The sequence below is a fragment of the Arachis ipaensis genome, chromosome B5 (assembly GCF_059453495.1).
Source record: "Arachis ipaensis isolate K30076 ecotype BB chromosome B5, ASM5945349v1, whole genome shotgun sequence".
Taxonomy (NCBI): domain Eukaryota; kingdom Viridiplantae; phylum Streptophyta; class Magnoliopsida; order Fabales; family Fabaceae; genus Arachis; species Arachis ipaensis.
In genome coordinates this window covers 128,467,091-128,488,843 of record NC_142440.1, presented here as the reverse complement: position 1 = coordinate 128,488,843, position 21,753 = coordinate 128,467,091, and the positions used below count along the sequence as shown (strand labels likewise).

At 33.0% G+C, this 21,753-nt stretch overlaps 3 protein-coding genes across 3 annotated transcripts; all 3 read left to right on the top strand.

Moving 5' to 3' along the window:
• Positions 1 to 1,545: 1,545 nt before the first annotated feature.
• LOC107643907 (hydroxyproline O-galactosyltransferase GALT6) lies at positions 1,546 to 5,533 on the top strand. The gene is made up of 7 exons (XM_016347657.3): positions 1,546 to 2,755; positions 3,446 to 3,678; positions 3,760 to 4,050; positions 4,167 to 4,295; positions 4,383 to 4,556; positions 4,781 to 4,888; positions 4,977 to 5,533. Exons 1-7 carry the CDS (start codon positions 1,924 to 1,926, stop codon positions 5,184 to 5,186), a joined length of 1,977 nt encoding a protein of 658 aa, XP_016203143.1. The 5' UTR covers positions 1,546 to 1,923; the 3' UTR covers positions 5,187 to 5,533.
• A 787-nt stretch (positions 5,534 to 6,320) lies between these two features.
• Positions 6,321 to 7,102, top strand: LOC110272279 (uncharacterized). Its single transcript, XM_021124331.2, has 2 exons — positions 6,321 to 6,666; positions 6,744 to 7,102. Exons 1-2 carry the CDS (start codon positions 6,321 to 6,323, stop codon positions 7,100 to 7,102), a joined length of 705 nt encoding a protein of 234 aa, XP_020979990.1.
• A 12,308-nt stretch (positions 7,103 to 19,410) lies between these two features.
• LOC107643906 (Tetratricopeptide repeat (TPR)-like superfamily protein) lies at positions 19,411 to 21,524 on the top strand. The gene has a single exon (XM_016347656.3). It carries the CDS (start codon positions 19,515 to 19,517, stop codon positions 21,207 to 21,209), a length of 1,695 nt encoding a protein of 564 aa, XP_016203142.3. The 5' UTR covers positions 19,411 to 19,514; the 3' UTR covers positions 21,210 to 21,524.
• Positions 21,525 to 21,753: the final 229 nt, after the last annotated feature.

Below are 21,753 nucleotides of genomic sequence, written 5' to 3'. Positions count from 1 at the left end.
CCGCCTTCTCTCTCCAAATGCCTAAAATATGATAGATCAGAAAATAGATTTAGAACCATCCAATTTGTAAAGAAAAGAAACATTCTAATATCTAACATAAACACCATCAAATTATTTTGGTTCCTAGCATTATTGTTTAAAATTTTCTTTGATTCTGAATTGTTAATGATTGATTAATAGAATTTTAAAATTTTTTACAAGAGAGAGATAGAGAAAAAGAAGTGTTACAAAAAAATTTTGGTTATATTTCTCTAACACAAAAAAATATAACTTAATAATAATATTGTTAACATCTACGCAATGTACTTTGTTCTATTAATTATTCATATCAAATTTAACAGAAAGACAATATTAAATCCGTTTAAAATTTTTGGGGCTAACATTTGAAATGTTAAAAATCAAATTAGAATTCAGTCTCAATATCGAAAGCCAAAATAGTACTTTATCTTAAAAATAATACAATATAATCTATTATAATTTATATAAGTTAAATAATCATAATTTATTTATTAAAAAACACAACATCAAGTTATAATATAATATAAAAGTTCATTAATATTATTTTACTATCAAACTATTTCAAAAATATAAATTTATTCATATATTATCTATCATATTTCTATGATAATATTGTGTATTATTAACAAGACCAATAATAACTAGAATTTTAGTTTTAGGTTTTCATATAACTAGAAATTTTAAAAATATTATCTTCTCTGTATTTTTGTTTTAAATTTTGAATTCTCAACAACAACGATTGTTTGCGAAAATTAAAAAGGTAGTAGTAGTACAAAAAAGAAAGAGAGCGCATTCTTGCAAAATAATAGCGAAGTTTGTTGTGCGGTTTGAATTAATTTTAATAAGATAAAATTATATAAAGAAGATAAATATCAATTATGTAAAAATATTGTATGAATAAGATAAAATATTTTGGTAAATTATAATAAATAATATTATATTATATTATATTATATAGTATTGATTAATTTAGATCAACTTAAAAAAAATTTTCAATCTCAATATGTTGTATGAGATTTAATTCAGATCAACCTATTGCAGTTTTGATAGATTTTTAGTTTGATTTGGATTGAATTAGATGAATAATTTGTTTGAATGGATTTATATTTAAACACCCCGATTAAATAGTACCTTTTTCACATTTAAATAGTGTAATCGTATCAAATTTGGATGGAAAATAGTTTTAGTATAATTTGATTCTATTTTTAAAAATAATTCCCCTAAAAGAAGTTAACAGAAAAGTCCATTTTAACCTATAACCTTTTGGGGGTAATTTTTTAGTAGAATAAACCATTAAAATCTATTCCTTGAATATTTTTAGGCTAATTTTATGATATTTTTTATTTAGTGTTTAATTTTTATCTAATTTATTTTTATAATAATTTTTAAATATTTAAAATTTTTTAATTTTTATATTTTTAAATTTAAAAATAATTATTTAACCTATTTTAACAATTAAGTAATAATTTTTAAGCACTACGCAAAAACCTATTATTTATATATTATTGGTATGGTATTGGTATTTTTGTTGTTAGTATTCGCCACCAAAGCCTTAAAATATGTTTGTTCTCCCACTTTCCAAGAAAATACGAACGTGACCGACCCAAACCTCAACCAGCAACAGCAACAACATCTCCTTCAAAGTCATTCCACATTCTCTCTCTCTCTCTCTCCTATTACGCGCTTCTACTTTTCGCCGTTTCGGTGTTGCTGACCCAACCCAAGCCAACCCAACTTGCCTCCCCCCTTTTCCTTTCTCTCTTTCTCGCTCTCTCTCATATACACAAAGCCTTTCAATGCGTGCGTGAGAGAAGGAAGAGAGAGATTTTATCGGGAACCTTCTACGACCGTTTTTTCTCTGAAGTAGCCAAGCCAACATAATAGTGGTCCCATAAACGCCACACGATGAAGCGAAGGTTCGAAACGCTGTCGTCTCTAACCCGAAAGAGATCCATTCAGTTCCTGGCCGGAGCCTCCTTCCTCTACCTCCTCCTGGTAACCTTTGAAGTCCCCTTCGTCTTCACCTCCCTCACGCGCCAAGACTTCTCCACCGCCACCACGCGCTCCAGTTCCACCACCACCAGACTCCTCAGCCAACATGACCTCCAACACCACCAAGCTCCAAACCGCCCCTTCAAAACCGTCTCACACAACAACCTCTCTCCGAGTCAAACTCACTCCCAACCCGGTTTCCTCTCAGGCCTCACCCTCGACCCGAATACATTTGACCCGACCCGTAAGGACGGCTCCGCCGACCTCTACAAGCTAGCCGACAACGCCCGGGAAGTGGGCCTGCGCCTCTGGACCGAGCTTCAAAACCCGGACGTTCCAAAGCCCAAGCCCGTCAAGCCGGAAAACCGGTCCGGCACGTGTCCCAGCTCGGTTTCTGTGTCCGGTTCGGAATTCTCAGGCGTGGTGGCGCTGCCGTGCGGGCTGACGTTGGGATCGCACGTGACGGTTGTCGGGAGGGCGAAGGCGGCGAGGCCGGAGTTCGAGTCGACGATATCGAGGGTGAGGGAGGACGACGAACCGACGCTGGTGTCGCAGTTCGTGGTGGAGCTGCAGGGACTGAAAACTGTTGAAGGTGAGGAGCCTCCGAGAATCTTCCACTTCAATCCTAGGTTGAAGGGAGATTGGAGCGGGAGGCCTGTGATCGAGATGAACACTTGTTACCGAATGCAGTGGGGCGCTTCTCTTAGGTGTGACGGTTGGAAATCCAAGGCTGATGATGATACTGGTATGTATGTGTATGTTGTAGTATAGTAGAACACTAGAGAGGACTTGTTTGAATTAGTTACTATTATCTTGATATATACCACTGCCAGGGTATCCATCATTTCTGAACAAAAGTGACTTTTTCCTTCCCTTTTCACATGATCAAAAATTTCTACTCAATAAGCAAATTTAAGTATGCGTACCTAGGTTCAGATTGCTTTTCTGTTCGAGAAATAAAGAAGCTCAATTTGTATGCATAATTAAAAGAAAGCTGATTTTTTTTTTTTTCTGGCTTATGAAAACCGATACGTTTAAATTTCTGCTTATTTCTTTAAAGAAAATTTTTTTTTCAAAGTTCAGAAATTGTAAGTGATTACCTTAAAAAAACAGTTAAGTTAGAACAATAATTACTTTTTTTTTGGTGCAATAATCTAGATGAAATGATTTTTGAAAGGAAAAGAGTGAGGATATGTGGTTGGTTTGCTATGGTTTGTGTCTTCTTCCCTCTTGGTTTTGAGAGAGAAGTATAATGCAAAATGGAAGCTGATTTCACTTCATTTAAAGGATTTGATAATATCTTATGGGACAGATCATGTTAGTTTGTTCTATGGATGAATAATACAGAAGAGTATATAGTTTAATAGGATGACAGCCTTTCGTTTAGCTAAGAATATATTCAATTTTATGGTTCTCTGTGATTCTTTTAAACCAGTTGATAGGCTGGTGAAGTGTGAGAAGTGGATTCGGGATGATGAAGATCGCACAGAGGAGTCTAAGGCAACATGGTGGTTGAATAGACTCATTGGCCGCACAAAGAAAGTAACAGTTGACTGGCCGTTCCCATTCTCTGAGGACAAGCTGTTTGTTCTTACCCTTAATGCTGGATTGGAGGGTTATCATGTCACTGTCGACGGGAGGCATGTGGCCTCTTTTCCCTATCGCACTGTGAGTTAACTAATATGAACTTGTTAGGCGGAACCTTATGGATTTGCATATTTTCTTAAATTTGCTTTCTAATTTTCCCAGGGTTTCACTCTTGAGGATGCCACTGGGCTTGCATTGGGAGGAGACATTGATGTCCACTCTGTATTTGCTGCTTCTTTGCCCTCAACACATCCTAGTTTTGCGACACAGAGGCAACTTGAATTTTCAACCAGATGGCGAGCCCCACCACTTCCAGACTCTGGAGTGGAACTGTTTATTGGTGTACTCTCAGCTGGAAACCATTTCGCTGAGCGAATGGCTACAAGGAGGTCATGGATGCAGCATACGCTTATCAAATCGTCGAAAGTGGTTGCTCGTTTCTTTGTCGCACTGGTAATGATGATAAATTGACAAGCTATTATTTATTTATTGTTAAAAATGATTGTAGTTATAATTTCATTTCCAATGTCTAGTTGGGGGGTCTTAACATATGATTGAAACTTTTGCAGAATCCAAGAAAAGAAATCAATAGAGAGTTGAAGAAAGAAGCAGAATTTTTCGGTGACATTGTTATAGTGCCTTACCTGGATAACTATGACCTTGTCGTCTTGAAAACAGTAGCCATATGTGAATACGGGGTGAGTTGTTGATTGACTAAAAGTTTTGAGTTTGAAATAGGAAGAATGTTTTGCTGACAATGAAATCTTCTTTACAATTGTTCATAGGTTCACACAGTTTCAGCTAAGTATGTCATGAAGGGTGATGATGACACTTTTGTAAGAGTGGATTCTGTTATCGACCAAGCGAGGAAGTTTTCAGATGAATCGAGCTTTTATATTGGAAACATAAATTACTACCACAAGCCGTTACGCCATGGTAAATGGGCAGTAGCATATGAGGTAATCAGAATTCATCACAATGCTTTAGTGTTTAGAGTCATGGAGGAGGCATGTCCTGAAATAATTTGTGAAATTACTTGTTAGGTGAACTAAAGAATTTCATAGTGTATGATTTTTAAATGAATTTCGTATGGTTTGGACTAAGTTCCATGTTCATATTTGTTGCTATATTAGAAACTTATTGAATTTCTTTTCTTTCCTTTTTGGGTACCTTTTTCTTTCAGGAATGGCCAGAAGAGGATTATCCACCCTATGCTAATGGGCCAGGTTATATTTTGTCTTCTGACATCGCTCGGTACATTGTTTCTGAGTTTGAGGCGCATAAATTAAGGGTTAGTAAGATTAATTAATGCTTCATATTTTTATCCTCATATTCGTTTGAAGTTCTTCACTGAATGCCTTTATGGTCTCTTGGTGCAGTTGTTTAAGATGGAAGACGTGAGTATGGGGATGTGGGTAGAGCAATTTAACAAGACAAAACGAGTGGAATACTCGCATAGCTTAAAGTTCTGCCAATTCGGCTGCATAGAAGACTATTACACGGCTCATTACCAATCGCCAAGGCAAATGATGTGCTTGTGGGATAAATTGCAAAGAGAGGGAAAGCCTCAATGTTGCAATATGCGATGACACAAAAAAAGGTACCGAGTTGCTACACACTTTGGATTTGGATTCAGGAGGAGAGGGACAGAGGAAAACAAGTTTTGCAGTGAAGTCCTAGCATCAAATATTGTATATAACTGTGGAGCTTGGTATTAGATGAATGGCGATCTGTGTAAATTGGCGTTTTTGAATATCTATTTTTTATTTATTATTTATTGGTTCTTTTTATCATTGTTACTGATTATTCTTACTCCCTCATTTTTTGAGGGACATTCTTTTGGCACGGGATTGGAAGGTGAAGTAGAAAGTTGGACGGGAAGTTGTTAGATACGCAAATTTTGTTAAATAATTCGAACGATAGCATTCAAATGTCATTCATTTAGTCATTACGTAGATGTAACGTAAGAGACAGCTGCATTCGGTTGGTTCGACAATTTCATGTTCATTTTTTGTTTTGACGGAAATTTCAGGTTCAGTTTCGTCTAAAAGATTTTAATATGGAAAAAATGAGTTTTTGTTGGAAATAGACTTTTTTGTGTATATATAAGTGAGTAGACATTGTAGATATAGCAAGTAAAACACGCAGGTGATGTGCTGATGCATCATGCATCTAGTGTGATGGATATGTGTCAAAATCTGAAGCAATTCATGCATGTTGTCCACGTGGTGACCATCCAAGAACATGCACTATACGTGTTGGATACGTGTCAGCATGTAAGCAACACGTATTCTGTGTGTTTGTGTTGTACATGTATCAAATACTGGTTGGATAACATTGCAACACGTAATTTTTAAGTTGAGTCCTCTGCCTATAAAAAGTAAAACTGAAGTTCGTTACTATTTTACTTCATTGTGAGAGGTGTTTTCCTCTACATTGTTGGTGTGATGGAGGGTACTATAAATATAGTAGTTTACCACAACAGTGAGGTTATACAAAATACATATGAGAGGATGAGTTTTGCGTGTGAGGATACATTTTCGTTTGTGGTTCTGTGCTTAATAACGTTCGCGGAACTACAGTATGTGCTCTATCAGAGCATAGAGAGTACTGATATTTTAAAGAGGGAGAGCAACATTTTCTACAAGAGTTCGGTTGTTGTATTTAGCAGCTTGATACGATTTGAGATTGTGCCGACCGTTAACGAAACAAGTATTTAGTGAATGTTTTATATTCACCAGCAAACTCAGGTGCAACACTCATGGATTGGGTTGTATATTGAATTTGAACATATAGTTGTGGATGAGATTCAACATGATCCAGATGTACAAGTTGACAGAGCTGAAGCGTATAAAGGAATGAACAATGATAGCGACCAGGAGTTCGAAGATACGTACGAAACTGGTGATGAGGACGAGGACGAGGACGACAATGGGGGAGGTAAGGCAGTCGCGAAAACTTTAGTGGTTCCACCCGCAATCAATCAACCGACGAACGTTCCACCTTTTATGCGTAGCTTGGATCTTGATGCCATACATGTACTGGAGTTTCCCGAATATGCGAACATAGGTACGTGAGTAGTGGGTAGTATGTTTCTTTAGTTTTGTTTTGACGGATCAATGAGCGACAATTTATTTTTTTTATAGGTGTTGCTGATACTGAGAACGGAGAGTTTAGGATAGGACTGGAATACAGTTCTAGAAAATCAGTCATTGCGGCAATTCGGAGTTACACTATCTCTAGAAGAGTCGATTACGTCGTTTATGAATTCGAGCCACAGACGATCTATGCAAAATGCAAGACTTATGGACGTGGATGCGATTGGCTTATCCGAGTAAGCTTGATACAGGAGAAAGCTTGTTGGGAGATTCGGAGATACAACGGGAGGCACATCTGTTTCATGGGAACGATCTCACAAGATCACTCTAAGTTGGACTCGGATACGATTGCTGAGACTATGAAGTCATTGGTTGAATCCGACCCATTCATAAAGAAAAATCTATAATTGCAGAAGTCCAGGCAAAATTCGACTATACCATTAGTTACCGAAAGGTTTGGGTAGCAAAGGAAAAGTCGATAGCCAAAATTTTCGGTGGATGGGAAGAATCTTACCAAATTTTTTCGTTGTGGTTCTCGGCAATGGTTCAGAAGATGCCTGGTTCACAAGTCCAAATAGAAACACGACCCCTATATGCAGAGGTTGACGGTGTTAGGATATTTTATCGGGTATTCTGAAGTTTCAATCCATGCATAAGAGCTTTTAAATATTGCAAGCTGCTGGTTCCCCCACCTATACGAAAAATATAAAGGTTGTGTAAAATCCTAGAAAATTAGATTAAATAAATTAATTAATTAAAATTGCGTTAATTGGGATTAAGATGCTCGGTATATATAAAAATATTAGAACTTATAATTTAGTGATGTAACGGTAAATATTGAATTAAGAAAATTAAATTGAGCGCGAAAATATAATGATTTTGGGAAAAACGCGTATCGGCGTTAAAATAACTGTACCAGCTTAAACATGTTTGGTACTGCGAGTGAGACAATTAATTATGAGTGAGAAATGTCAAGAAACTAAAATTTATAATTTGAGAGTATAAATAATTAGAATACAAATTAAAATGCTAATATTAAAGATTTTGGTCTAAAATTACACCAACAGCTAAAACGGTGAACTGGGCCATGGTGGGCATAAGAACCCAAGCCCAATCACTTAAAATCCTGACTCACCAAAGTTCAGATTATGGAGAGAGAGAGAGAGAGAGAGAGAGAGAGAGAGAGAGAGAGAGAGAGAGAGAGAGAGAGAGAGAGAGAGAGAGAGAGAGAGAGAGAGAGAGAGAGAGAGAGAGAGAGAGAGAGAGAGAGAGAGAGAGAGAGAGCTCTCTCTCTCTCTCTAACTCACCATTTTTTTCCAACTTCAGGGAGGGAGGGAGGGAGAGAGAGAGCTCTAACTCACCATTTTTCTCCAACTTCAATCACTCATAACTTTTGATCCGCAACTCCGATTGACGAGCCATTTGTGACCACGCGTTTGTCTTGAAGCCCTTTTCAATTATATTTAAATAGTTTGGTGAGTACTCAAAATTCCAGTTCCAGTTTCCCATTCAAAGATAATTTCGTGGTTGAATTTAGGTATTGAGGATTTTTGGTAATTTTGATGTTATAGGAGTTCTCTAGCTTGTGTTCTTGGTTGTTTCCATCACCAATTTTAGTGGATAAAGATAAGAATCTATTTTTTTCTTATCTCATCAATTTATGTAAACTATAGTTTTTGATATTGTACCAAATTGTATGATTTGGTGTTAGTTTGAATATTTGGGAGCTTAGCTTGGTGAAATTATAGAACTTGGACTTGGACATTAGTGTGAACCAACTTGAGGCTTGGAAAGTTTGGAAAGGAAAGCTTAAAAGCATAGAATTTGCAACATTAAGGTATATGTTTAAGTTTCGGATAAGTACCATGTAATATGACATGAAATTCTAGGCTAGTGGACCTAGAATTATTGTTGAATTGTTGTAGTTGGTTGTTTGGTTTAGTGAAATTGTGATATATATTGGTTGATGATTGAGTTTGAATGAGATTGAATAAATATTGTGAATTGATTGCCTATTGAGGCGTTGATATAAAAATTGGGTCAGAGGCCGTGATAGGGTGAGGAATTCCCTATGAGGTTGTAAAATCCTGATTAAAAGAAAATTGAATAAATAATTAATTAAATATGGTTCGACGGAAGTGAAAAAAATTCAGAATCATAATTTAGAAATTTAAATGTGATATTTGGATTCGGAGGATTTTTCTGAGTGGAAAAATGTACTTTTCTGCAAAAAAATGTGTAAGGACGCGCATTGGAAATTTAACCAGCAGTACTGAATTAAACTGTTCGATATTGTGAGTGAAAAAATTAATATGAGTCAGAGAGATTAAGAAAGTAGAATTTATAATTTGGAGAAATGAAAATAATTCAAATTCAAATTAAAACACCAATCTTAAATGTTTTGGCCCAAAGTTGGGCTAACGGGCTAAACCGAGTGAACCGAACCCAAGCCCACACTATATAAACCCCATTTCAGCATAACACAAGCACATTTTCTCTCTTTAGAAGAGAGAGACACGGATTTTGAGGAAGAGAGAAAGGAAGAACACCAAAAACCCTAAAGCTTCACAAAACTTCAAGCATCATAACTTTTAATCCGGAGCTCTGATTGACGAGTCGCTTGCGGTCATACGTGGCTCTCCTTAACCTCTTTGATTCTATCTAGGTATTGTTGTGAGTACCTTGAAGCTCTCTGCCTAGTTTTGTTTTTCCTTTCGATTCATGTTTTGGTTTGGGTTTTGAGAAAATCTTGTGATTTTGATTATTTAGGGATGCTTTAGTATGAACTATTGGTGAGTTCCATTCCAATTTTTCAGTGGGTAAGGTAATAAATCACTAAATCCTTGTAATTTATCAAATTTTATGAATTCTAGGTTTATATATGTGTGAAATTGGTTACATTAGAGTTGTTGGGTGATTTTGATACACATTAGGAGATTGATTTTGGCTTGCAGAGCTTTTGGATGAACCTTGGTGGCTTGTTTGGAGTTTGGGTGTTGTTGGAAAAGAAATCCAAGTGTTGGTGTGAACCGCCGCCATTGAGATAAGGTTTAAATTTCATTTAAATACCACGTAATGTTACATGAAGTCCTAGGCTAGATACCCCTAGGAATAGGATTAAAATGTATGAATGGATGGAATTAAATTGTCAAAATTATTGAATTATTTGATTTGGATTTTGTGTGGTGGTTGGTTGTTTAGTTGAGCCTATGAATTGTATTGATGCATTGAGATGTGATTGATGTTATGAGGTTGTTAAATTGAAATTTATAAATTGATAAATTGCTGAATGTTGGGCCGGAGGCTGTGAAAGGTATAAGTTTTGATAAAATGAAATAAGTAGATGGTGTGATTATGATTATGATGATGATTGTGTAATTGAGTGTATGGGAATTGTTAATGGATTATTGTAGTAGAGGGATTGTTGATGTTGGTTATTGATGGAAATTGATTGGAATGAATGATTAGATTTGTGATTGAGTTGAAGATTGTGAAATTTGTTGTCGGTGAAATGTGGTTTTGATAATTTTATAATTGGAAGTTAAATTGTAGGTGATGAATGGTTAGGATAGTAGAAAATGATATGTATGTTGAGACTATGTAGGGATTGCTTTAGTATGGTTTTAGTTTGCATCGGGATAAAGAGTTGATGAGGTTTGAGGAAATTAAAAAATTATGTTTTTAGATAAAAATGGATTTTGACTAACTTTGGCGGGTCTAACTTGGTTCTCGAAATTGAAAATTTAATGAAACAATATTTTTATGAAAACTGGTTTAATAATTTTTCTAATGGTTCAAAAATGGTTAAAAAAATAATTTTTGTAGAAAAAGTTATGAAAGTTTAAAATTTGGGGTGAAAAACTAAATTCTGTAGCATATCAACTTTTTCTGGTTTCTGATATGCTTGCGTACGCGGAGGTGTCACATGACGTGAGCATTGGCAATTGTCAAGTAGGGGTGTACGCGGATCGGATCGGATATGGCCAAAAATTTGATCCGATCCACACAATTTCCATCGGATCGGATCGGATATGATATCTGCGTTTTTTAGTGTCGGATCCGATCCGATTTGATCCGCAAATGTGCGGATCGGATATATCCGCATAATTGAAACTTCTCTTTATAATCATATTTCTATGTAAAAAATTCAATAAAAATATTTCTTTCACACTTTTAAACTTATTTATTCTTAAAACATTTTTAATCAAACTTTTTCTAAATAACAAAAATAAAATAGTAAAATATATGAATAATAATTACTAACTAAAACATACAAACAACTAAATATAATGCCAAACATATGTATATTTATTTATTTTTTAATCATTATTGTGCGAATCTGCGGATCCACGGATCGGATAAGCGGATGTAGAGCAGATATCCGCGATCCGATCCATAAAGGGTGCGAATCGGATCGTATTCGCAATTTTCGGATCGGATGTGGATATTTACTGCGGATCTACAGATACGATCCGATCCATGAACACCCTTATTTTGGAAAATATTAACGATGTATATGTATGTATCTTTATTTTGGAAAATTTTCCTATAGAGGCTTTGATGTATCTTTGGTAGAGTTAGGATTTGTTATCATTTAACAACTGTTTTATTTTGCTGTAACCCTAGCCGACCTAAACTTCGCAGGTCGTGACTAGTGGCTATTATACATAATTATATATATGTATTCTGTCTTTAATCTATTCTATCTTTAAAGTTTTATTTTACTATGTTTTTGCATACACGTTACTGTTCGATACGTGTGTGTTTGCGCTTGTGATTTTCTTTTGTTCCTTTTTCAGGTTTCTCAATTAATAAATTCTTCTAATTATATATATTATAACTCCATCTTTGAGTCGTACCACTTTATTATTATTGACTTCTAATTTGAGCATAAGAATCTGAATGATATGGTGTTACAGAGGTAAGTTGAGGTAAGTGGCGTGAAATGTTGTATGAGAATGAGATATTTCATGATAATTGGTTGTGGATTTTGTTTGTATAAGTGTGTATGTTGAGGTTGTCTTGAGAAATTGATTAAACGGGTGTTGAATGATTAGAAAGGGTAGAGAATTGATAAATATTTGTTGAGAGAGTTTAAAGTGGTATTGGAATGGTTTTGAACTGAATTAGAACTAGAATTAGTGATAATTATTATGCAAAAAATTTTGGGTAAAAATAAATTTTTAACGAAATTTGACGGGTCATAACTTGGCCCTCGGACCTCTAAATTATGTGGAATTTATTTTAAATAAAAATTGAGTTTGTTTATTTTATTGAACGGACGGAAAATGTTTTTTTTATGAAAAAGTTATGGACGTTTGAAAATCTGGTTTCAAAATTGAATTCTACAGAAATTGCAGAATTTTGAGGTCATGCGCATGCGTACGCATGATGGTCATTCCAGAATTTAAAAGATTTTGTGCAAGTACCATACCTACGTGCAAAAGTGGACTCGTGTGTACGCATGAGGCATGCGTATGCACGACTACCCTATTTTCAGAAAATGTATTTTTAACTGTTTTAGCCTTTTCAATCCACTTTTAATCCTTGTAACCCCCTATTTGATATCCGATAACTAATTTCTAGGATTTGGAAAGAATCTTATGCCTTTAAACAATTTTCTTAACTTTTCAAACTTTCGTAAATCCTATAATGGGTATGAGCCAGTGAATTAGAGGGTAGAAAGTGATGGAAAGAAAAATATTGAGTTGAAGTGAGTCGGAAGTGATTAAAAATTATGTATGTATCGCACACTAATTGAACCGCTATTCCTAGCCGAATTCAAAGAGTCATGTGAAAGAGTTTTCAAGTTTTAATTCAAATATCAAAATTTCTAATTATAATAAAAGAATTTAAAAGAGATTAGCGTACCTTTCGATACTACAAATCCGAATGAAGAATAAATAATTCAATCATGAAATAGATCAATGCAAGTCTTCAAAATAAAATAAACGTAGATTAATAACCCAAAGAAAACATAAATAGAGCTCCTAGTCCTTTGACAAAGGATTAGTTACCCATAGAAAAGGAAATAAAACAATGAAAAGAGATTACAAAAGAGTTGAATGGGATTTGGATCCAAAGATCCTCCTCCTGGATGTCTTTTCTTGTAAACCTTGTTCACTTATTTATATCCTAATTCTAGAATTCAAATTCAAAACTATCCTAATCTTATCTTTCGGAGAGAAAGATAAGATAATTACTTACTGGCTTTAATTTCAAATTTAAAATAATAATTCAAATCAAATCCTAACAACCAAATCTCTTATGTTTCTAAAAAGAATTACTAACTAATCTTCTATAGTTTTCAATATTTTGGATATGATTAACGCTTCTAATGATGTGGATAATTAAGCTTGAATCTTAATTGTTGCTTCTTGCATTGAGAGTTGTAATTAGCTTTAAGTTGGGCTTGTACTAGAAGAAATTGGACAAAGGCAAAAAATGCACCTTCCAGGGAAGGATATACGCCGGGTGTGTGTGTGGAGTGCTTGGAGGAATGCCCGGTGGAGAAAGGAAGAAAGAAGGGTCTGCCGGGCGTGTAGGAGGTCCGCCGGGCATGAGATTAAAGAAGTTTGTGGTGCTGATTTTCTGTGTTCCAAAGATGATGATGGTGCATGGCTTAAACTAAATGTCTACTATAGATATATGCATATTATTTTGAAGTTTTGAACGTTTTCTTTCTAGCGCAACTGTAATCGCCTCATTTGAACTTTTATAGCTCAAGTTATCATTACTTGAGCATGAAGACATCAGGGCTGAAAACTTGTACACCGAACTTATGTATTTTGAGCTCCAGTGTTCTTTCTTTGGGACACGATTTTGTTTCTTAGGTCATGTTTTTGTTGTATTTGTGTTTTTTTTTTTTTTTGTAAAAAAGCTTTAATTGTTGCTTGTTTTGAGTCTAAAAATTTCTGAAAACATAACAACACTATCCCAACTCCAACTATTTGATTATTTATTAAATTCTTCATTCTTATATCTGAGAATAAATTTTCTTCAAGTTATAATTTAAGCATTTATATTTTTTACATCTTAAGTCAAATTATATTTTTATAAATCTGAGACTAATTTATGTTCATTATATATTATTCTTGAATAGTCTCAAAGTACCAGAAAAGAATTTATAGTTAAGTTATAAAATTTGTAAGACTCCTTATTCTGATTATTATTATTGCTTTTTGAATTTTATAATTTTTTATTGTAATTTAATCCAATAGTGATCTTTAGTTCTAATAAAAGAAAAGAATATGTAAAATCTTTAGGATAGGTTGCGGTTTAATCTGAGACTTGCTTAATAAGGTCAGAAAAATATCTAAGACTCTTAAATTGGTGGAAGTATCCAATTTGAGTCACTTAAATTGAAAAGACTTGTTGATCCAAAAATATTTATTTAAGTTTAGGTAAATAGAATATTCAATTTGAGTAACTTAATAGTTGTGAGAAAACTTAAAAGAAATAATATTTGACGTTTTTAGATTAATGGAGTATCCAATATGAATTTTATCTAAAAGGGTTAGTAGGATATAAAAAATTGTTAGATTAGATTGTGATTTAATCTAAGTTAAAACTGTAGTTTCAAAAGATTCTTTACAAATAATATTTTTTGTACCTCGATTTATTAATAGAACTATAGAAGTCTCAAGCTAATTGAGGACTGAACATTGATATTTTAGGCCGACTTAGTATACATTGTGGTGTACTTGCTCTGAACCGCTGATTCTTGCATCTTTTGTTTATTTATTGGGAAAGTATGAGACTCTTATTCTTATATTCAAGAACATTTTTCATTAAAGTCGAGATACTTGAAAAACCGCTTTTAAAGTTATTTCAAGGCCTAAGGACCTCTGAAGCGGTCTCTTTCAAAGTTGGATATCAAAAACTGCTTTCAAATTATATAATTTTCTGAATCTTTCGCGCTAACTTGTATTCATTGTATACAAGTTTAAAGTCATGAAAAGTTTTTAAGTTCTCATTTCAGATTAAAAAGGAATCAAGCATAATTTAACTTCTTTCTTGTGCATCTTTTACAACTCTAGTATCTGACTGCCATTTGTGCAGATTGAGTATGAATTACTTGAAATGCCAACATTGGTTCCTGTGTAGAATTCTTCTAACAGTAACATCCATATCCTTCCTAAGGAAAAATTGGAACAGGTTAGTTCTTTGTTCAACCACTCAGAATACTACTTCAAGTTGATTGCAAATTGTGTGCTTTCTAATTGGATACTAGTTGAAGGCAAATATATAAATATGGCAGTTGCTTTCATCCCTCTCCAAGTCTAGAGGGTAAATTATCCTTTTTCATGTATTATTATATAATATGTTTGTTTTACATATTTTTAGCACATGCAATAATCATACATATAACAAATTCAACACATAGTTAAAGTTTGGATAGAAAAAAGTTTTTGAAACACATTAAATATATTGTAGAATTATACAAGTATTTCACAAGTTTTCTAGTGCCATGAGAATGAAAATAATGTGATAAGTTAATGATTTAGAATTTAGTCTAAATATAATACTACTCTATATCCAAATAAATTAAATGATGTAGAAAGATTTATTTCATGAGTTTAATATGTGTACAATTAAGTTTACTATGCAATAATATATATAAAAAGATAAATTATCCTCTAATTATCCTCTAATCGGTAAATAAATCTCATATTGATTATGGATCCTTTTTCTTTGTTTTTTTTTGGGACAAATTATAATGGCTTTTGAAAATTCATATTAAAATAAAAATAATTTTAAAAGATATAAACGACAAATAATTCTAAATAATTAAAAAAAATAAAAAGTATCTGAAAATACTATATTATTTTATAAATAACAAACGAATTTTGTATTTTAATAAATGACTTATTCATTTGATTCGATTTTTTATGTAAATATTTAAATAATTATTTAAAAAATACTAAAAACATTAGAGCAAATTTTGATCTTAATTTTTCTTTTTAAAGTATTGTGGCCATTCACAAATAAAAAATATTAAAAAATATTCACTCAATGTAAAATTACCAAATTTTACTCATAAAAGTATTTTAATTTTTAAAAAGAGTTTGGGTTGAACTTATGTCTGAATTTATCCATTCAATTATGGTCAAAGAGACATTTAGGGATATATCTAAAACGAGCTCAACAATTATATGCTTATTGAATGAGCCACACTCATATAGATTATTAGATTTTATTAGATGAAAATCAAAGGCTAATATAAAAGAAGAGTATTGATGGACTCTAATAAATATAGAATATCCTAGTACATAAATAAATGCTTTAAATGGTAATACTTTAATACACAATACTTTAAACGACAACAGAATCTTTTATTCTTAAATAATTAAATATAAAATATATAAATATAAAATATATGAATATTTTTTATTTATTAAAATTAATTATTATACAAAATTTTTTTATAATATTAAAAAATTATATTAAAATAATATTTTAAACGGTAACATAAAAATATAAAATTATTACAATTTTATTTTATATTACTTGATAAATAATTCGATTATTATATTCAAAATTTATTAACTAGCTACTTTTATTAAAGATATTATTATATAACATAATTTTTCATAAAAATATTTTAAAAATATAATTTATTTAAAATATTATATATAATACATAAAAACATTAATTTTTTATTTTTTTAATTTTTTTTAAAAAAATAGAATAAATAATATAATTTTAAATACATACCTAAATAAAAAATTTAATATTTTTATATATTATCTATAACGTTTTAAATAAATTTTACTTTTACAAATATTTTGATAAAAAATTATATGATATAATAACATATTTAACAAAGTAATTAGTTAATAAATTTTAAATATAATAATCTAATTATTTGTAAGTAATATAAAATAAATTTTAATTATTTTATATTTTTATACTGTAGTTTAAAATATAATTTTAATATTATAAAAAAATTTACGCAATAATTAATCTTAATGAATAAAAAACATATTTTTTGTATTTATTTATTTTATATTTTTTAGAACAAAAAATTTCTACCTTTATATAGTAAAATATGTGATAATCTTCTTAATATATATATTAGGGGTGGCAAAACAGGTTGAGTCCGTCGGGCCGACCCGTCGAATGAAAAACTCTACTTTTATATATATATATATATATATATATATATATATATATATATGTGTGTGTGTTATAATAAGAAGATTATCACATATTTTACTATATAAAAGTAGAGTTTTTCGTTCTAAAAAATATAAAATGAATAAATACAAGAAGTATAAGTTTTAATAAATAATTATTTTATATTTTCGTTCTAAATAAAATTTTAATTATTTTATATTTTTATGTTATAGTTTAAAATATTATTTTAATATAATTTTTTAATATTATAAAAAATTTTTGTATAATAATTAATTTTAATAAATAAAAAATACTCAAATATTTTATATTTATATATTTTATATTTAATTATTTAAGAATAAAAGATTCTCTTGCCGTTTAAAGTATTGTGTATTAAAGTATTGTCATTTAAAACATTTATTTATGTATTAGGATATTCTATATTTATCAGAGTCCATCAATGCTCTTCTTTTATATTAGTCTTTGATTTTCATCTAATAAAATCTAATGGTCTATATGAGTGTGGCTTATTTAATAAGTACATAATTGTTGAGCTCATTTTAGACATACCCAACATTTAGGGTTCGTTTTGAAAAGTTTTAAAAGTAAATTTTTTTGAGTTTTAACTTATAAAGAATAGTAATATTAATGTCTGGTGCAATTTTTAAAACAAAATTACAATATTCTAAAAAATTATTTAAAAACTTATAAAACATTTTAAAAAAATGACTTCTCATAATATTACTAATTTTATAACATTTTTATAAAATATATATTTTTAAAATTAAAAATCTAAACATAAAATAATTTATTTATAAGCTATTTTTATTATAATCATTTATTGTTAAACTATTTTTTAAAAAATAATTTGATTAAACTTTTTATCAAAACTGGCATTGGAAGATTGGAAGAATTTGGGGAGAGAGAGTTTTTACGGATGATGCAACGGAAGAAAACAGTTCTTTTAGTGTTTCTAGAATATCGGCGGATAGCTTTCAGTGGAAACCAATTCAAGAATGGCTCTCTAAAAAGGCAAATGGTTCTGAGTATTAAAGTATTTGCCAAGGAGTTTAGTCGAGAAATATACAGTGCACAAGTGCATCCGGGGATGATCTAGTGTGTGATGGGGAGCGTCTGGAGGAGTGTGATACCAGTCGGAAGAAGCAATTTGAGGTTGAAAAAACCAGGGAGTTGAAGACGATGAATTCAAAGGTACCTTTCTATGTATATATATATATATTTTTTTTTAAGAAGGAAATGGAAGGGATTATTCATGGAACCCACTGGGAGAAGAATTAATGGAGAAAAATTACGATGGCGAAGGGGGACTTTGGTTCTAGTGCATGCTGTGATTGTGTTTATTTTCTCCAAATATAATGCAACGAGATTCAATGGAGTAATAAGGAGATGGAGAGAGGTTATGATAACATAGAGATGTGGATGTTTAGAAATAAATATTATGAGTTGAATAAAAATGTAGAGGAGTGTGGTATGTTGTTGGGTTGCGGTGGTGAAGAGATTCGAGTGGAATTATCTGATGGGTCCATCGCTTTCTCATGTCCTTATCTACTAGTATTTGGGCCATTCACTACAAATAACCATGTGCATCACGAGGTGAACTCAGCCTCTAGCCCTCTATGTATTAATGAGAGACGTCTTCAAGGTCGGATGAGATAGAGGAGCATAGTGAATCTAACACACAACAAAAGAAGAAAGAGGATGAACACTCATTTTATGAGGAAGCAATGATCACAAAGAGAGTTTGTGATGAGGCGAGTATGATATTTGATGAGTTGGAAGAGGATCTAGTTCTACAGTATGTTGCAAAAGCAGAAAATCAAAAGAAAGACAACACATGTAATCTAAGGCCAAGGAGAAAAAAGGGTCAAACAAGAGTTCAAGGGAAGCAGAGATGAGAAAGTCAAGGAGTACAACACACAAAATATTCAACGAAAGATCAGGTGGATAACATACATCGAGGTGAACTAATAGCAAGAGGTAGATATTTAGTTATATTTTATGTTGTCTTTGTTGCATGTTTGATGTTATATTTCTTTGGATTTTATTTTGATCTTTGTGTTTTCTTCGTTTACATGTTATTTAGATGTAATTATGTATGTTGATAGATGGTTATTTTGTAAGTCACTCACCTTTTTTGTTAGGACCTTTGTAAGTTTGAAATATAAAAAAAATGCTTACAAAATTGTATAAAAATTTTATTTTTAAAGTTTTTTTTGAAAAAAAATTTAATATTTAACATTTTTGCCATATTTTTAAATATTTTACGAGTTTATTTATTATTTGTATATGTTAAAGTTATTTTTATTAATGACGTAAACTTTTAGCTACATTGTTTTTTTTTTGGCGTACAACTTTTAGCTACATTTTGATACTCCAATATTTTTATTTATTCTTGTCCAGCTGGCCATTTACTGCCCAATTGTCTGATTTGCACTGTACTTGGGCTAGGCCCATAATGGGATAACTGAGTAATATTAAATAAGAAGCCACGAGTTCCCTGACAAAAATAAAGAAGCCACGAATTCGACCCAAAAAAAAAAAAGAAACCAAATTAAAAAAAAATGTCCCCCAACCAAAAATTTTAAACAATGTCGCAGTCGCAGCATCCTAAAACCCCCGAAAGCCGCTGCATCTGAAGAGTGAAGAAGAAGGTGGAGGAGGAAGAAAGAAGAGAAAGAGATGTCATCGTGGAGATTGATCCTCGCAAGAAATGCTGCTGCACGCAACTGCATCATTGCGTCGCGAATCCCTAACTTCCCTCTCTCACAATCTTGCATACCCACCCAACCTCCATTAAAACCCCAACCAACTCCTCCCTCCTCCACCGCCTCTCCCCGTTCCGTTTCCCGTTTCTTCCTTCCCAATGACCTCCGTTTCTTCTCTCCTCAAACGGACATCACCTTCGACGACGACCGTCCGCAAAACGACGCCGTTCCGCTCTGCAATGAGACTGAACCACAAGAAGCCGCATTAGAAGAAGGAGAAGGACAACTAGAAATAGAAGAAGAGATTCACGATATCAACGACGAGAGATTAGAATCCCTGCGGGTTCTTCTACAAAGTAATGGCGACAGGTCGTTTGAGTCATCTCTTAACGACATGTGTTTAGCTCTGGATCATAACTCCGTCGCCAGAATAATTGAAATCCCGTCCGTTTCGGGCGAGAATCTCGTTAGGTTTTTTAACTGGGCCCGGAACGACAAGTCGTTTAAGGTATCCCCCTCTGCGTTGGAAACAGTGGTGTCAAAGGTGTGCCAAGGTATGAAGAAGAAAGAGATATACTCTCTGTGGGATTTGGTTCGGCATATTGGTGAGGAAGAGAAGGGTGTACTGAACGTAGGGATTCTCAACGAGTTGATATCTTCGCTGTCGAAATTGGGAAAAGGAAAGGCTGCACTCGAGGTCTTTGATAAATTGGAGGATTTCGAAATTGTGCCGAATGCTGACAGTTATTACTTCACGGTCGAAGCTCTTTGCCGGCGGAAAGCTTTCGATTTGGCTTGGTCCGTGTGTCGAAAGATGATTGATTCACAGATGGTGCTGGAAGATGTAGAGAAAATTGGTAGCATGGTGTCTTGGTTTTGTAAGGGGAAAATGGCCAGAGAAGCACATGAAGTGTATATGGCAATGGAAGAGAAAAGGAAGCAGTTACCTTTGTCTTGTATTAGCTTCTTGGTTGGCAAATTGTGTCAAGAGAATGAGACTGTTGGATTGGCTTTGAAGGTGTTGGCGGATATACAAGGAGAGAGGAGGCACCGTGCGATAAAGCCTTTTTCCGCAGTGGTTAGAGCTTTGTGTAGGATTAAGGATCTTGATGCAGCAAAGAAGTTGGTGTTGGAAATGATTGCAGATGGTCCACCTCCTGGAAATGCTGTTTTCAACTTTGTGATTACTGGATATTGCAAAGTTGGGGAGATGGGACAAGCTGTGGAGATGATGAAGCTCTTGGAGAGTAGGGGTTTGAAGCCGGATCTGTACGCTTATGCTGTTCTTATGAGTGGCTATTCAAATGGTGGTGAGATGGAAGAGTCTAGGAACATATTGGAAGAGGCTAAAAAGAAGCATCCTAAGTTAACCCCTGTGATGTATCACACACTAGTTCGTGGATATTGTAAGTTGGAACAGTTTGATAAGGCTTTGGAGTTGTTGACTGAGATGAAGGATTTTGGCATCCGCCCTAGTGCAGATGAATACGAGAAGCTGATCCAGTCGCTATGTTTGAAGGCTTTGGATTGGGAAATGGCGGAAAAACTACAGGAGGAAATGAAAGAGAATGGGTTGCATCTCAAGGGTATCACTAGGGCCTTGATTAGGGCCGTCAAGGAGATGGAAAAGGAAGTTTTGGAGGCTGGAAACTCTGGTTCAGCAGCATAATCATTGGCGCTTTTTTGAGGTAGCATGAAACAATGTCTAATATTTGTAATTCTTTTCTTATTAGCAATTTCCTCATCACATGTTGTGGCAGCAGGTTGCAATCTTAATGCAAAAAAACAATTCAGAGCATAAAAGTTCAGAAGTAATGGTTGGTAGTGAACTGAATTTGATGTGTTAACTTTACTTGCATGGCCTTTTTCAAGCAGGTGCTTAGTTTTCTACGCTTCCGTTCCTTGTTTCACCATAATGATGTAAAAAATTGGAAACTAACATTTTACGGCCAACAATTTGCCGACATTTATCTTTCCTTTTAAATTTCTCCTTCTTTCTCTTAACATTTGTCAATCCACTACCTGGCTAATTGTTAGTTAAAAAAAAGTTGGTTACCTAAACTGTTATTTTTGTTTCCCTTATACACGATATAATTGTGTTTTAAAAGATGCTTGACATCTTGAACTATTTCATGTGTGTGTGATTTACTACAATTGAATAATACAATTATCTGAATTCTTTTTTTAATCCTTAACACTGAATATTTTATTTC

Excerpts from the sequence above, each read along its gene's own strand:
- LOC107643906 (XM_016347656.3), top strand. The coding sequence starts at position 19,515 with ATGTCATCGTGGAGATTGATCCTCGCAAGAAATGCTGCTGCACGCAAC.
- LOC110272279 (XM_021124331.2), top strand. The coding sequence starts at position 6,321 with ATGTTTTATATTCACCAGCAAACTCAGGTGCAACACTCATGGATTGGG. Across the intron at positions 6,667-6,743 it reads TCCCGAATATGCGAACATAG|GTGTTGCTGATACTGAGAAC; the intron begins GTACGTGAGTAG and ends TTTTTTTTATAG.
- LOC107643907 (XM_016347657.3), top strand. The coding sequence starts at position 1,924 with ATGAAGCGAAGGTTCGAAACGCTGTCGTCTCTAACCCGAAAGAGATCC. Across the intron at positions 4,051-4,166 it reads CTCGTTTCTTTGTCGCACTG|AATCCAAGAAAAGAAATCAA; the intron begins GTAATGATGATA and ends AAACTTTTGCAG. Across the intron at positions 4,296-4,382 it reads TAGCCATATGTGAATACGGG|GTTCACACAGTTTCAGCTAA; the intron begins GTGAGTTGTTGA and ends AATTGTTCATAG.